Source organism: Mytilus edulis, chromosome 6, assembly GCF_963676685.1.
Source record: "Mytilus edulis chromosome 6, xbMytEdul2.2, whole genome shotgun sequence".
Taxonomy (NCBI): Eukaryota; Metazoa; Mollusca; class Bivalvia; order Mytilida; family Mytilidae; genus Mytilus; species Mytilus edulis.
The window spans coordinates 69,321,912-69,339,866 of NC_092349.1; the positions used below are offsets into that span (position 1 = coordinate 69,321,912).

The following is a 17,955-nucleotide window of genomic DNA, read 5'->3' on the forward strand; positions in this document are numbered from 1 at the left end:
ACTTCACTTTTCACATGTTGTATTCATTTCTATTCCTGGGGTTCCAATTTTTGTGGATTTCATGGGTATATGTGAACCACAAATTGAAATGTTAAACGGAGAACAATATTTCAATAGGCTCTTGCAGAACTATGAAACCATATATCTGTGAAATTGCAATTTTTCCTCATCCACAAAACTTGGTACACACGAAATTAATGTCCCCACATGTAAAATTAATCTAATAAACAAATATCAGAAATTGTTATTTACTAAGAAGATTTTATTTATCAACTAGATTTGATTTGTATGTGGTAAAGATTTAAGTCATTGTTAGGTAAACTAGCTGGAGATTTGCTCATCAGGTCTTGTCCTTCTCCTGCCTTTGGGAAAGCTATCACATCTCTTATTGATGGTGTTCTACATAACACTGCTAACAATCTGTCTAACCCTGCAAAAAGTGAAAGATTAAGAGTAGGCGTTTAGTTTAAAATCAATGTGTGTGTGCTATTATTAATTTAATGTAATTTGGCCTTTTAATTTTTCGTTATTCGAGCAATACTGATGGGTCTTTGATCATCATAACTTAATAGAAATCAAGCATCGTCTGCGCTGTGAAGCAGCAAATCTGACTTCAACGGTCATATATGTAAATTATTACTGGTACACTTAGTCATTTTTTTGTACATGTTTTACTCAAAGCAGTTGTTGGAAGCTCTATTAACACGGAATGGAAGGGATATACATGTGACTTGGTTAAAATGTCTTTTACTTTTGTCAATACTACTCAAGCAGGATTTTAAAAAGAATAATTTATTTAGTTAAGATTTTTTGTGGATAGTTGACTATTTGCCAATCATACCATAATTACTGTATCACTCTATCCTTATATTGTAAATGTCAATAATTCTTTTAGATAACTGACATAAAATTTTCACACATAGTCCTAAATATTTTTCTTCAGATTTAATTCAATTGATTTAGTTTCAATTGAACTTTTTGAGTTTGGACACTTTAGCTGACAATACAAGTTTTGAAGAAAAAAAACAAGAGAGTTCCCCCATACTTTCAGCTCTCAAAATTCTGAGATAAAAAGGTTTGGATTTGAAACTGAATTCTAAACATTGGAGAGAACGGTAGAATATTAAACAAAACATTCCTTCCGGGTATATTATCTTTAGTTAGAATCAATCACAATATTGACAATGAAAACAGAGGAAGGATTTATCAAACTCCTCTATACTTCTCAATATATCATTTCAAATTAAAAATAATAATATTTTCTCAAATCATAATCTTTCAAGGATCCATGTATCAAAGTGAACTGGTATTTATTTACACTTGAGGTGTTCTTATTTGCGTTTACATGTAAACATGGTAACTAGGTTAAAAATCATGTTTTATACTATCTGCAAGTAATTTTCCCTGTATCGCTCACCTAAAGCAATGCCACCATGAGGAGGGCAACCATAGCTAAGTGCTTCCAGCAGATGTTCTAAATCATCAGTTTTTTCCTGTTGTAAAAATAAAAGAAATACATTACATTCAATGGCATCATCAGAATTGAACAATTTGAGGATTTTAGATTACATGTATGATCCACTTTATTTGCAATACTTTTCCTATATCAGGAAAACTGGCCTTTCATGTCAAATATGATTGAAGTTAAAAACATTTTGAAACAAGCATGATTCAAACTCACAACCACTGTGTTAATAGTCAATTAATCATCTTAGACAAACTAATACCACATATATGCATGTCATAGAGTCCCAAGAACTTAATGTTGAATATTCTGATTTTAAAGTTCTAAGTCAAGTGAACCCTGACAATAACATGTTTCCTTAAAATCAGTCGAAACTGCTTTATAATCTCCTTAAAAAATATGCTTTGAACAAAGAAATATGATGGCTTCTGCCTCTGCTACCTGATTAGCCCTATGTTGCACATCATGTGACATTTACTGCAGGTGAGTAAAAAATGATCACATGATAAGGTACTTATGAGACCATGTGACCTGTGACTTACATTTTGTTGATTCCTTAAACCTAAAACTGTATCTGGTATCTCTTAAAGCTGTAACTATGTGACGTCAAATGTGATATTAAAGAAGTAAAACAAGAGGCTGTCACAATTAAAACAGCCAAAATCAAAAGAACTTGTATTCTGATATCTGATACACATATATATCTGTATGCAGATATTTAAAAAAAAATCAAATTAATAAATGTCGCAATTTTGTCTGGTCAGTAAAAAAATGAACACCAAACGCTATAAATTAAGTGCATTTGAAGCACCTTTCTGGATTTACCTTCATCAGGAACACTAAAAGCCAAATATATAATCTCAATAATAAATGCATAGAGGGTTGGGATCCCGCTAACATGTTTAACCCCGCCACATTATTTATGTATGTGCCTGTCCCAAGTCAGAAGCCTGTAAATTCAGTGGTTGTCGTTTGTTTATGTGTTACATATTTGTTTTTCGTTCATTTTTTTACATAAATAAGGCTGTTAGTTTTCTCGTTTGAATTGCTTTACATTGTCTTATCGGGGCCTTTTATAGCTGACTATGCGGTATGGGCTTTGCTCATTGTTGAAGGCCGTACAGTGACATATAGTTGTTAATGTCTGTGTCATTTTGGTCTTTTATTGAAAAATGTTGTCTCATTGGCAATCATACCACATCTTCTTTTTTATATATGCCATAACTTCTGAATTAACAGTAGCAAAGAGTTTTCCTCAACTGTTATGTTGTAAATCCTTAATTACAAACTTGACCTCAGTTTTGTTAAGGACATGCAGTGGTGGATTCAGAGTGAGGGTTCCAGAGGTTGACCCCCCACTTTTTGTTTGGCCGATCAATGCACTTGAAAGGAGACATATAGTTGGACTCCCTTTTTAAAATTGCTGGATCCGCCCCTGACATGGTTGGCTTATCATATAAATTGTTGGTGTAAGCTTTTTAAAATATTACCCAAGATGCATTAGAATCAGAGCTGCCAAAAAGTTTATCCTTTTTGCTTAAAAAAATTCTCCATTACACAAAATTGAAGTATACCTTAAGAACCTCTGTCAGAACATATCTCTGTAAGTGCTCTTGATGTATACGTATAGATCCTCCTCCTATCTCAAATCCATTTAACACCAAATCATAATGCTGACTTCGCACCTACAAGTTATCAGAAGTATTCAATATTAAGTATTAGCCTAATGTTATATTTAGATGTTGATTATGGCGGGAAAGTTTTCTTAGTTTGATGTGTGCCAACACAGCCAGAATCTCATGCCTAAAACTTGTCAACAATCAAAACTAAAGGCTCTTAAGAGCCTGTGTTACTCACCTGCATCTTGAAAAATAGTCACTTACTAGTGAACATCATCATTAAAGGGGAATAACTCTTTTATGAGCTCATTGACATTTTCAGTCATGTTGACATATTTGTAGTTCCCACCTGCTAACCATGTTAAAGTTTGTTAAAGTTCCTATTTTATTTATTATATAGCTTTTATGATAATATTCAAAACTGCAAAAATTGGTGAAAATCCTCATTAAAATGAAATTACCTCAATAAGGAATCAAATTAAAGTTTTGGTCATGCTGACTTACTTGCAGATGTTGTCTTGTTTACCATATCATAGTCAAGATAATATGCAAAAATTCAAAGAAATTGAAAAAAATCGTCATTAAAGGGCAATAACTTTAATAAGGTGTTGACAGACGATCTTGATCATGTTGACTTATTTGAAGATCTTGTCTTGCTGTTCATTTGTTATGTTTAATGTTCTTGTCCCTATATTATAATTTTGGAGACAAAATAGGCATAGGCAAAAATGAAAAAAAAAGCATTAGTGAAATTTGTTGTTTAAAGGCTTTGTTTACAACTGGATACAACATTGATGATTGTGGCCAGGTTTGGTAAAATTTGGCTCGGTTGTTTCATCAGAGATGATCTTTGTAAAAGTTTATAACAAAAAACGCCAAGTGACAGAAAAGCTCACACTATCCTTCGATAGGCTAACCTACCCCCTTTTCATCCTCCTTTTACAACACTTAATGAAACACATGTTTTGTGATAAGAATCAACTTCATACAATTGTTTGTAAAGCAGGTTGAAGAAGGCATTTGAGCAAAGTTTAAACAACACAAACGCATAATTTGTGAAACCTTTAAAGCTTGCTATCTTGTAATTTTGTATTTCTACTAATGAATAGACATAACTCTTGATGGACTGTGGATGCAAGTGGGTATTACTAGTTAGGTATCTAGTGCCTTGTACTGACAGGTCAAAAGGACTTCCATTATTGTGTTTAAATAGAATTGGGCTATTATAATTTGACTGCGGAAAAACATACCAATTCTGGATGTGTTTTTACAAGTTCAACATCATCTGGATGTGGAGCTGTGAAAGGATGATGGGCAGATTCTAATCCTTCTATAAATAGAAAACACAAGTAAATAAATGTTCTTTTTTTTTCTAGCAGTTATGCATATTTTTAATAATATACATTCTACCACTGCATTGACTGTGATACAATATTTCTCCATTTGAGAAAGTCAAATTTTCATATTTTAAATATATGCCTTATTTTTTTTTTAAGTAGTTGTAAAATGTGACGGTCAAGAGTTGAGAAATGTTTTATAACAGTATTGCATTAGTTTCAGGTTGGAATCCACTTCTCTAACAATTTTAAGACTCTATAACTATGTTTCAATGAACTGCAAAAAGATTTGTTTTTTACATTTGACGTCATCATGATTGGTTGTCTTTTTGTGCTGTCATAATTCAGAGGAAAGCAAGAAAATTTGATGGCATTTTTTAATTTTGACCAACTGAGATCAAATGAACCATGCTTTGAGGATAAACAAAATAATCAATTGGTCAGGAAAGTTATAAATCAGGGATGAATAACAGATATATCTTTTTAATTTGATAATGCATTTTTTTGTATACTAAATTATTCATAATATTTTAAAACATGTCCTTATAGATTTTCATTAAATAAATAAATATTCAAATCTTCTGTGGTACTACAATATCAGTGATACTTGATTGTAAATATAGAATATCAGTGGTATCTGTCTAACTTATAAAAATGATATACTAACTGTTGTTTGGTTAATTATGCTAAACGTACAGTGGCATATCTTACAAGCACTTTAAGTCAATTTACACTTAACTTCAATTAAATCTTTTGTGTACTGTACTGAAATCTGTTGTATTTGTTATTAATCATGTTAATTAAGTTAACACCTTTTAAAAATTCAATGACTTTTATAAACATTATGGTTATCTGTGCAAATTCAAGCACAACTATATTTTAATGTTAAATTTTCATGATTACTTATTATAACTGATCGAATTGCTTTAACTGTATCTCATAATAAGTCACATTTTTAAAGGAAGACGTACACAACAAAGAAACAAAAATTCAAAACAAAAATTCAAAACAAAAATTATTCAAAAATATGTGCAGTGCTTTTATCATTGGGTCAATTGAAATTAGAGATTTTGAAAAAATAAATACTCATTTCTTTAATTTTAGGAGCATTATTCATTTGCAGCATTTCAATAAGGCGTTATATCAAATCACACATGTTTATCCATTGTTTATCAATTAAAATAATAATTGCCAGCAGAATTTTATAAATAACTGTACACTTACTCTGAATAAATAATTTTTGTTCTTTTTCTTCTAAAATGTAGTGTGTTTGGAGGAGATGAAATGAAAAACAATTGCATAGAGTTCTCGTAAATAATAAAATTAACTTTAATTAACAACACATTACCTCCTTCTTCTTTTGGAAGAAATAATGGGAAATCTGTAACCCACAGAAAATCAAATTTATCTTCATCTATTATTTGTACCCCTGAAATGGAATAAAATATATACATCATTATGACAACTGACAAGTAATATTCTGTTAATTTTTCTTTTAAATTAGGGGCAGCAAGTCTTTTGATTGTTTGTGGGGTTTATATATATGTTAGTCATGTTAACCTGTACTCTCAAATCTCATTAATTCATATAATTATGTTCATATATCTGTGAATATTTTAGAAATTTATCACCTGTATTTTTAAAGCACTTTTTGAAAATAACATACTTTTCTATGGAATAAGCTTAAATGAGTACTTAAGACAGACCACAGTTTAACAACCAGTCTAATAAACAACAAGAAATTAAGAAGTTTGCTACATTTATTGGCAGCTTTCATCTAAAGCAAAGAATCCAAAATTTAGTTAATCAACAATGTCCAAATGGCCATATTATAGTATTCAATTGAGCATATCTCTATTTTACATACAACAACAGCAAGAAAAACTGTTAATGTACTGTGGATTCATTTTTATTTGTGGGATTCAAACATTCTTAGATTTCCTGGGTGAAGGAAACCACAAATTGAAATTTTAAATGAGGTACAAATTTGCTATAGGTTTGTATGGACATGATGGAGATTTTGGCTAAACTAAGTAATCAAATATAAATAAAAACACATTTTTCCAGAATCCATGAAAATTCTCAATCCCATTAAATAAATGAATCAGCAGTATTGTTTTCCACAACTCACCTTTTGATTTTAATGCATTGGCTACAGTTGTTCTTATTTTTCCAAGTGCTGTATGCTAAAATATAAAATTTGAACCTCTAAGCTAAAACCAAAGCCAGGGTACAAATTGGCACTAGATTATGAAAGGTCAAGGACCATTGAAATTTCAGGAGAAAGGCACTCAATAAAAAAACCAATGACCTATAAATAGCATCAGTTGAATGAGTGGGAGGTCCTTGACCTTTTTAATTAAAAAAAATGAAAAAGTCCCCTCCTAGAAAAAAAGAATCCCAGTCCCCAGAGTCGCACTTATTTAAACCCAGATAAATAACGGCTCCATAATTCCTCTGTCCTAACTACTACATGTTCTTTCTTCCTTGCAAATAAAAAATCAAGGCAAATATTGGTTAAAAGGAAGCTAATAACTCCTCAAGTTAACATGATTAAAATAAAGCTGAAATGTACAATAGTAGACACCTGCTTAAATGTGGTATAAAATTATCCTTGGTACTGATCAGTTATGACAAAAAAATTCATAATTCTACTTCTTGCACTAGACATGACTAAGGTAGCTGAAAAGCTAAATGAATAGTATTCTTCCTATAAATAATGATTATATTTTACAAAGCTTATCAGGTAAAAACAATTCCACAAGTTTTTTTTTTAAATATGAGCTGCGTCTGATAGAAATCGTCCTTATGCAAATGAATATCAATTCAGAAATCGTCCTTATGCAAATGAATATCAATTCAGAAATCGTCCTTATGCAAATGAATACCTATTCAGAAATCGTCCTTATGCAAATGAATACCAATTCAGAAATCGTCCTTATGCAAATGAATACCAATTCAGAAATCGTCCTTATGCAAATGAATACCAATTCAGAAATTGTCCTTATGCAAATGAATACCAATTCAGAAATCGTCCTTATGCAAATGAATACCAGTTCAAAAATCGTCATTATGCAAATGAATATCACTTCAGAAATCCTCCTTATGCTAATTAATACCAATTCAGAAATCGTCCTTATGCAAATGAATACTAATTCAGAAATCATCCTTATGCAAATGAATTTCAATTCAGAAATCGTCCTTATGCAAATGAATACATACTCAGAAATCGTCCTTATGCAAATGAATACCAATTCAGAAATCATCATTATGCAAATGAATACCAATTCAGATATCGTCCTTATGCAAATGAATATCACTTCAGAAATCGTCCTTATGCTAATGAATACCAATTCAGAAATCGTCCTTATGCAAATGAATACCAATTCAGAAATCGTCCTTATGCAAATGAATATCAATTCAGAAATCTTCCTTATGCAAATGAATATCACTTCAGAAATAGTCCTTATGCAAATGAATACCATTTCAGAAATTGTCCTTATGCAAATGAATACATATTCAGAATTCGTCCTTATGCAAATGAATACCAATTCAGAAATCGTCATTATGCAAATGAATACCAATTCATTTCTTAACCTATTTCAAACAAAAATATACTTATGCAAAGTACATTACTATTTGAGAATTTAGTTGATATAAGAACCCTACAAAACAGACCTAATTCATCTGTCATTTCATATTTGATTGTTCCAAAATCAAAGTATGATATATATCAGACTTGGGGCCAATTACATTGGAATGTAATTAATTAAATTACACATTACATTGCAAAAATGATCAATTACACTAATTACACATTACACAGTTTTTGAAATGTAATTAATTAAATTACAATTACTTTGTTAAAGTAATTAATTAAATTACACATTACATTTCATCATATTTTTTAACAATATTATACATGTATTTATTACGCATTTGTAAAATATTCATGTATGCATAGTTTAAGCATTGCATTTAATAAGTATTAGTAATTTTAATGTTATGTCATTTAGTCTGCATCTCTCTGGTTTGACAGCAATTCTAAATCGTCTTTCGACAGGAGCTAATGTGGTAGATATTGCTTGATTAAAACATGAAAGTTCCATGGTCTGAAGATGTGTTGATAGGAGATAGGAGAGGGAATTTGTTGCTTTTAACTTGCCAATACACAAAGGGGTATTTTGACATCTCAGAAATGAAGTCATTTAAATTAAACATAATATAAATAAAGAAATTGTAAATAAATTTAAAAAAATAATTTTACTTTAAAAATATTTAAAAATGTGCATGTCAAAATCTTGAAAATAATTTTTTGTGCAAACAATGTATAATGTCTAAATATTAGCAATATTTTGCTAATTAGATAAAATATATGTAATAGTGGCATTACCCCTAGACATTTTAATCTGATTAATTGCTGTATGTTTTTACAGCTGTTAATTTTTATTTCTATAATTCTTTTGAGTATACTAATTTGACAAAATGATTGTGTGCAGTGATTTTATATTCTAAATGAACTGTCTAAGAAAGGTTTTTCAGTGACACATTTTCTTGTTTGTGATTAATTACTTATCAATCTATTTAGTTAAAGATCTTTCTTAAAAACTGAACAACACATATATATGATTCTCACCTTTTTTTTTAAATTATAAGACTTTTCAGAAAAAAATTCTGTAGGTCTAAGAAAATATATATAAAAACTTCAGAATAAATTACAGACTTCAAATATTAAAAAAGTATGTGATATCAATATTTGAAAAATAAATATAACTTTACAATTTATATTATTAAACACAAATCCATATCTTTAACACCATAAAAGTACATGTAATTGAAATGTAATTCAAAAGTAATTGAGCATTACATGCTTTTTTTCAATGTAATTAATTAAATTACCATTACATGTAATTAAAAAAATGCTTAATTACACAATACATTCAATTACATGGAAAATTGTAATGCATTACACTTAATTATCATTACATTTTCAATTACCCCATCCCTGATATATATGTACATGCAGATATATATATGTATGTATACCTTCAATTGCCTAAGGTCGATTTCTAACCGATTCAGCTAATATGTTAAATAATGAGAGCTAGTTTAAACTCATTTGTTTATTTCCCTGCTCAATTGAGACCTTTATACAGGGAATTCTTAGTATGAAACCTTGCTTATTTAGGTATTCATATATCAGTAATTGCTTGAATAAACATATTAGTTTTTCGTTAATAAAAATAACAGTTAACTTACTGGATATTGACCAGTGCCATGTGCTAAAACAACTATATCATTGTCTTCTATATTCAGCCGAGATGTAACTTTATCTTTGGTTTCCTCTTTCAGGTATTTTTGGAAAGGACATTTCCATGAGTTCCCATCATTTACTTTTATACTAGTAGCTTCCTGAAATGATAAAGTAAAATTTGTTAATGATTTAAGAAATATTGATTTGCTATGTAAATATAGATAAACTACTGTGAGTTCCTTTATTTTCGTGGATACCAATGTTTGTGGATTCAGGAACAATTGTGTTTCATAGATATTTGATTTCATTGATTTGAGGAAGTCTCAATACAAGCATGTAGAGAATTTGTACGTTGTAGAACAATTTGATTCTTTGTTAAACCTTACCCACAAATTCAACAAAAATTGGTATCCCTCTATTAATAATTATTAATTCACAGTATGCATTGTCTTGAAACTTAATTTAAACTTGTTCAGCTCAAGGCTTAGAAACATGTAGAATGTCAAGCTTTGCCACATATTTCTATTCAAAACTCAGTAATGATTACATAAAACAAAATTAGTAAAGAAACAAAAACAGTTGGGGAATTCTTAGCATGGACATATTTTAAAGGCTCTGAAAGCCTATAAATGATGATAAGTTTAAGGATACCGAATCACAACTACAGTTTATAAACACAATTAACCTCCACCAGCTTATACATTTGCCAGAATATAAATGTTGCTTGTTGCTCAAGTATGAATGTCGCTTTCATCAATTAAATGTGTCTTCACATGAATGAAATCTGGCCCCTACTCCCTCCCCCTTAAAATAAACAAGCATCACTTCATAAGCTTAAACAAGTGTGCTACCTTTTTTCTATGTGTATGTAAGTAAATATTTATAACAGTAGCATCATTATGATGCTACCTTATAAAAATGACTTTTTTGAAAACTTAAAATTCAAAAACCAGATACATTTCTACACTTCATATGGCAAACACTATACAATATATATACTAGGACAAAAATGCCACATATGTGTAACTCGATCATGTACCTTGAAACGCATGTGTTACAGGTGTATCACAATGACATGTGCAACATGCATGATTCCTGAAATGCATGCAAAACGCACATTGCAAACATGGTAGACATGTGAACGGCATGTGTTTCAAAATACAGATGTGCCATGCATGTGTTTGAATATGCATGAAACCGCACATGAAATGCAAGATAACATGCGTGAATAATATGTATCACATGTGTTTTCCACACACAGGAAACATCTGAAACGCATGTGCAAATGTGTTGCATTTTTGCCTGCGATATATTAAAACCTCCTGATATTAATATTTTCCAACATTCATAAACCTTTATCAAATGAACCATTCCCATTATATCTAACCCTTAAAAAAAAGACAATATCATGAATATGGTGTTCTTGCTGTGATTAATCTAAAATCTCATAAATTACCTATTTCAATACATGTACATATATGATAATTAATGTACTTACACATTGGTTTTGTATTGTTGGACTAGTGATGATATCATTTAATTCTCTATTTGAAAAGTACTTCTGAAAATAAAATATTCACATAAAAAAAGTGTCAAATTTAAAACACATCTCTCTTCATTTTTTAATTTTTCATATCCTCTTTTTGCTCTCTCTTCCTCTCTCTAAAACTTATTCTATGTAAATAAAACACTTGTGGTAAAATAAAATGTCAACTGACTATTTGTATCTATCAAGAAATATTTTAGTGACAGCAGCCATCTTTGATGATAGATTATGTTATATAAAGTAGTTCTACAGAACAATAGGTATACTTGGAACTACATTTTACATTTTACATCGGAGAAAAACATTCACCTGGAAGACTTTGAGTGCTTTTTCTTGTATGTTTCATTTATTTATTAAAATAACTACAACTTTATTTTGGGGTGTATATGTATTTTTTATCTTTAATTTAATCATCTATAGTATAAGAAAGTTTATAAAGCAAAAAGAAGGAAAACATAACAATCACAAATTTCCATGTTAATCCCCTTATATCATAGATGATGATTATTTAAAGTTAAAACCTAAAACAAATATTTGTAAATACCTACTGTTCCTTTGGGTATTCTAATTCCAATTATCTCCCCTTTATCCTGGTTCAATGTGTTTTCAAAAGAATGTATACCACAAGATGAAAAACTTTCTGATAAATTTACAAGCTGAAAAACAATACAAATAATGAACAATAATTAAGGTACATTGAAAGTAAACAAGAATGTGTCCACAGTGCATGGATGCCTTAATGGCACTACAGACGAATGAGTGGATGGACGGACAAACAAACAGAGGAACAAACAAACAAACAAACAAAAAAAACACCACACAAACAAAAAAAACATAATGCCCATAAATAAGGCATAAAAAATTGGGACAAATGACACATAACAATTTAACAACAGAATAGATAAAGCTCACTGGACATTCTGCAATGATTAACATAAAGTCACATTAAAAACTTAAGTAAGCACAATTTATTTTGATATAAATGTATACTGTATATTTTCACTCTTTTTTAATGTATTTTACTAATCAAAATCATCTCTCCATGGTTTTTGCTGTTCTGGTTAAATGTTTTGTTTTTATACTCTTTTTGATTTAGAATTAGCATGAATAATAAAATAATATTCATGATACATAGATATAGGAAGATGTGGTATGAGTGCCAATGAGACAACTCTCTATACAAGTCACAATTTATAAAAGTTAACGATAATAGGTCAAGGTACAGCCTTCAACCTAAAGCCTTCGCTCACACCGAACAGCAAGCTATAAAAGCCCCCAAAAATTACTAGTGTAAAACCATTCAAACAGGAAAACCAACGGTGTAATCTCTATAAAAACGAGAAACATGTTCATTTTTATCATGAAGACTGTCAAAACTTATCAAAATGCATGTGGCTGATCACTATAAATGTAAACCAACTTATTTTCACAGATACTTCATGTCATGTTTAGAAATTTTCAGACCACTTCAAAGTGATTTAACTTGTGGTTTACTTATTTTCCTGATGTCATTATATGAGAGAGGACCTATGTAGGTTATTTTTCCATCTCACATAAGTCACAAAAACAAATAGCTTGTAAACAAATTTTGTTTTACAGTAATCTTACCTTCATGTCATATCTTGTATCAGGCTTGTCTGTTCCATAGTTTTCCATAGCCTCATTATAAGTCATCTGTGGAAATGGAAGAGTTAGCTCCCCTTCTGGCCAGCTATACTGTAGTAAATCTTCTATTAAGTCCTGTACTTGTCTTTGTGTTGTAAATGACATCTCTATATCTACCTTTAACAATTAATTTCAAAATCAGTGCAATTTTCCTTTTTTTGTTTATGAAAACAAAAACTAAGTCTTTCCATTTTTTAGTGTTGCATCACAAATATTTATATTGCAATAATCAGCATGTTCCTTTATGCAGATATTTAAGTTAAAAAAATTGACATCAAATAGTGATCTGAATAAATGGTATCTTGTACATAACAAATGTCAAAAACTACATTTTAAATGGGGAGTTTGGGAGCTTCTTTTTACTAATTAATCTATTATTCATTTGTATCTTTTATAACCCTTGAGTTAATGTTTTTGGAGAATGTTAATCATGTTATCATTAAGTTTTCAGAGTTTGATCATAAAACTTTATAAAATTCTTTTCCTTCTACTTTGTTTCTGAAACTTTATAACAGTTTTATTGCTGAAGATTTTGTAGTCTGATGTTGAACAAAATATACTTTTGATTTTAAATGTTATGGAATACATTTAAATAAAAGTACCAGTATAAAAATTAAAAACATCTGATAATCTATACTGACTTCTCATTGCTATGTCATCAGAAAAAAAATTAATGGTATGCAAAAGAAGATTATCATTTACATGTATGTGCACTATGTACTCATGAGATCACCAAATCTAACTGTTGTCTTTAAAAACTTATATTATTTAAAGGAAATTAACAAGTATCCTAGTGTTATCGGTTCTCAATAGTGTAACAATCTTTTGCTCCATATGGCCAGTTCTTCAAAAAAATGTGGTCAAAGCTGAGGCCATAATAAATAATACGTTTGTTTGCCCAAACGATACCTACCCAGAAAAAAGCTGCCTACTCAAATTCTTTTATTGTCCTGATTTGAAGAAGTTTTTTTTTAATCAAATAGGCATGAAGACTAATAAACATCTGATACTCCAATATCTTTTTTTGAAGAAAAAAAAAAGAAAATGCCTACCTACCTACACAATGTCTCAACCTTTGGGTAGGGTTTGGGCAAACCAAAATATTTTTAAGTGTGGCCTGATTGTGTTAATTTAGTAGATACTTTTATTCATTTCCTATCATCCTCACGATTTTCTTTTTGCGTAAATCAAGAAAAATCAAAACATCTGTTGTGCTCAATTTTGATATTGTGTGCAATACGTCATCAGTTCTCTATAGTTGTAAAAAGTATAGTATGGTAAGCATGTTTGATATTATTAGAAGATTTAAAATTACGCAAATTGAAGAAAAGTATCAATTAACTATCATTTGTAACTAGAACCATATTATTTTTTATGAATTCTAGCCTTATCGATCATTTCAGGCATCTTTAACTGATATCCTAGGAATTATCACTCAAGGACAAAAATATGCATTGAATATTAATCTTTAATACATTTTAGATAATTTCAAATTATTGAACCAATTCTTATACGTTATTTAAGTATTGAATGCTTCTTTTTGTAACTTTATTGGGGTGTAAAAGCGTTGACCGAAGTACATTTTGTATGAAGCGCTTCCGCGCTTCATTCTTATACATGTATTGTGTGCACGGTCAATGCTTTTACAACCCTATGAAGTTACAAAAAGAAGATTACATTTTTTAGCTAGGATCATGAAAACAAACATTTTTTTTTATAAAATTCACCTGTGTACTTTATTGTGGGACCTCGTGTTATCATGAACATGATGAATGAAAAGTTTTATTGAGTGATGCAATTGCTTACAGAATAACACATGATGTGCAGTTAGCAAATCAGAATAACGTTTTATAATGAAACATACATCTAATGTAATTATAAGAAGTTGTCACAGCTGTTATTAATATTTTACAGTCACAGTAACAATATTTAAGGGCATTACTTTTCAGTTAATTGAATTGAATTAAATTTCAAAGTTCATAAGATATTGCCCAAACTGCATTCCATAGATTTTTTTCCATAGCGACATCACACCACATCTTACAATTGTGTATTACGTATGTGGACTTGACCTTTCTTATGAGCTAAGTTTTGTTTACATTTGAAAAAGTGCTATTTATGAACCGAGGGGATGAAGTTGGAGTTGTTTTGGGAATAAGGAAAAGTAGGTTAAAATCGGAAAATATTATTTTTACCATTGTAAAATGTCTGAAAACTTGAAATGTTGAAATTAATGCATGCTTGAAACTAGTTTTTATTCTGTCCTTGATATTACTGGCGTGAACGTGATGATCGTAACTGCAATTACGATCATCCCAATATGGCGGACACAAATATAGGGATATTTTAGAAGGCTGATTTCCCCGCTTTAACAGCTTATTTTCAGATTTGTATTATTTCAAGAATAATCTTTATAAGCATTGTCATTGAATGTGTTTTTCATAAATTATAGAAAAACAACCAAAAGAACGAAAATCGAGATTTGAAAAAATCACGATGATGATCGTAACTTCATCTACAGATGATCGTAACTTTGACTTGTTTTTATAAAAAGATGATCGTAACTAAAAATTTACGAATGTTTTTTTCCGCTAAATGAACACCCTATTTAACAGTCACAATGAAAAAAATATTATTTTAAAATCAAACAAAGAATACATGAAAACGCTATTCTAAAAAGAAATGATATAAGGGGGATTAGCAGACTGATATGCAAATGTCCTCAATATTATTTTCTTATGAGTAATTTAGTTACTATTCAAAATGGATTTACGTGGATATGAAGTTGATATAAATATCATTCTCATGATACAGTTTAAGAATACAGGCCAAAAATTTCACTGAATAAAGTAAAGAAGGGCATGAAGTTGACTTTCTATCGGTGGTAAATTGTTGCCTGGTCTTGGCTTTTCTATTCAAACTATGACTATCAAAAATTGGTAGAGTACAGAGGCGGACTTCGAGGGAGGGTCAATGTGCTCGCATCACCTTTTTGTGGGGGAAATTTGGTTGATTGTATAGGGAATCAATGAAGCATGACTGTAGCGGGCCTACTCTTAGGCAGCCAGTCCCCAATCCCTTTTTGAAAATCTCTGGCTACGCCACTGAACTACTGTTGCCTATATTTACCATGGGTTGGCTATTTATGTAAAGACAGAAAAGTTGAAATAGATGGTATACACGTTCATATTAGATTTTTCAAGCTACAAATTATTACATTAATACGGTATATGACATGTACTATTGAAGTTGGTCCGTCGAAGAAGTTGTGTTGAGCCAAACATATCAATAAGGGATCTACCATTTGATTTTTAGAAGGGGGGATGAAATTTGGAAAAAGGCAGGACAGGAGATTTGAGTAAAAAAAGGCCGGATGAACATCTTGGCCAAACAAAAAGGCAGGATGACAATTTATGTAAAAAAAATCAGGATGAAAAAAACAGGACCGAATAGAGTAAAAATAAAAACGCAGGATAGAGAGTTCAACATAAAAAATGCAGGACAAAATTATTCATCCTAGCCCCTCCCCCAAATAAAAATCAAATAGTAGCTCTCTTTATTGACGGTTTCATTGTTGTTGTTTTTTATTCAACAGATGTGATTTCACTTCTTAAGGGGGCTCCTGGGTATAAATGAATTTTTTTTTCTAATATAGGATTTCGCTATATTTTTTCATAAATGAACTTTATCATATACTTAAAAGAAAAATGAAATAAAAAAATGGGGTCACCGTTCATTTAAGCTAAAATCTGCCTCTAGAAGAAGCATACATTTTTGTTAATGTCCTTTTTTTCTGTTGAACTAATAGGAGAAAAAGAGGAAATATCGAAATAAATAAATAACCTAATATAAGAAATCGCTTAAATTTTACAATTATTTAGGTTATGTACAGCTTATTTGAAAACAATAATAAAAAATATAGGTCACCGATGAGTTAAAAAAGATATTTCAAATTTAAGACCAATAAATGACATTTTTGCACCAAAGGGAGATAATTTGGAGCTTTTTCAATTTTTAAAGTCATCTGGGGCCAAACCAAATAATTTTTTTGGGTTGTTTTTTGTACCATATCATAAAGTAACAACTAATAGTGTAATAAATAAAATTTGTAATGAAAAAATAAAGGTTTAATTTTTTGCTAAAATTTTTGTACCCATGAGCCACCTTAATGCTTTATTTTTTCAACCTCTCCCTTAAAAATCGTAAATCTGTTGATAAAAGAAACTATAAAGTCTGAATTCCCCAAAAATATCAGATCCTCGAAAGGTACTATTGTCCCTATAAAGTGTAGGGAAAAAAATAAAAAAACTCTTCAATTTTAACAAACTGGTCATTAATATGAACTGTCCAATACCTTATTTAATGTATAAAACATATGAAATCAATATAAAGTTGTTAACACCAATGCATTTAAATATTGAACTAGATAAATTAGAAATACCAAATCCCTCGAAGTCATAACCATTTGTGCACTTACAAATAGGACGTTACCCTCCCCTCAGTGATCGTTCCTCATTATTATCACAATATCAGCTGATAACGTACATTTTTTTTCACATACTAGACAGCTTTATTTGTCCTTATTTATCAGAAAATGCTTCATGGGAGCAGACAGTTACGATCATCTTAAGTGCAAGTTACGATCATCGTTGATAAAAATAAATAAAAGTTACGATCATCACCGTGATTTTTTTAATCTCGATTTTCATTCTTCTTGATGTTCATATGATGAAATCATAATCTTTCAGTCAGTTTAATTGAAGTCTGGAGCTGGCATGTCAGTTAACTGCTAGTAGTCTGTTGTTATTATGTATTATTGCCATTTTGTTTGTTTTCTTTGGTTACATCTTCTGACATCAGACTCGGACTTCTCTTGAACTGAATTTTAATGTGCGTATTGTTATGCGTTTACTTTTCTACATTGGCTAGAGGTATAGGGGGAGGGTTGAGATCTCACAAACATGTTTAACCCCGCCGCATTTTTGCGCCTGTCCCAAGTCAGGAGCCTCTGGCCTTTGTTAGTCTTGTATTATTTTAATTTTAGTTTCTTGTGTACAATTTGGAAATTA

At 30.2% G+C, this 17,955-nt stretch overlaps 1 protein-coding gene across 1 annotated transcript in view; it reads right to left on the bottom strand.

Moving 5' to 3' along the window:
* Positions 1-239: 239 nt before the first annotated feature.
* Positions 240-17,955, bottom strand: part of LOC139528254 (aspartate--tRNA ligase, mitochondrial-like) — a 37,190-nt gene continuing 19,474 nt past the window's right edge. The window contains exons 9-18 of the mRNA XM_071324142.1: positions 12,830-13,003; positions 11,770-11,877; positions 11,174-11,236; positions 9,681-9,833; positions 6,553-6,607; positions 5,770-5,850; positions 4,335-4,414; positions 3,040-3,150; positions 1,418-1,493; positions 240-430 (exon numbers count right to left, since the gene is read on the bottom strand). Coding sequence (XP_071180243.1) covers positions 270-430; positions 1,418-1,493; positions 3,040-3,150; positions 4,335-4,414; positions 5,770-5,850; positions 6,553-6,607; positions 9,681-9,833; positions 11,174-11,236; positions 11,770-11,877; positions 12,830-13,003 — 1,062 coding nt within the window. The 3' untranslated portion in view covers positions 240-269. The remainder of the gene's footprint in view (positions 431-1,417; positions 1,494-3,039; positions 3,151-4,334; positions 4,415-5,769; positions 5,851-6,552; positions 6,608-9,680; positions 9,834-11,173; positions 11,237-11,769; positions 11,878-12,829; positions 13,004-17,955) is intronic.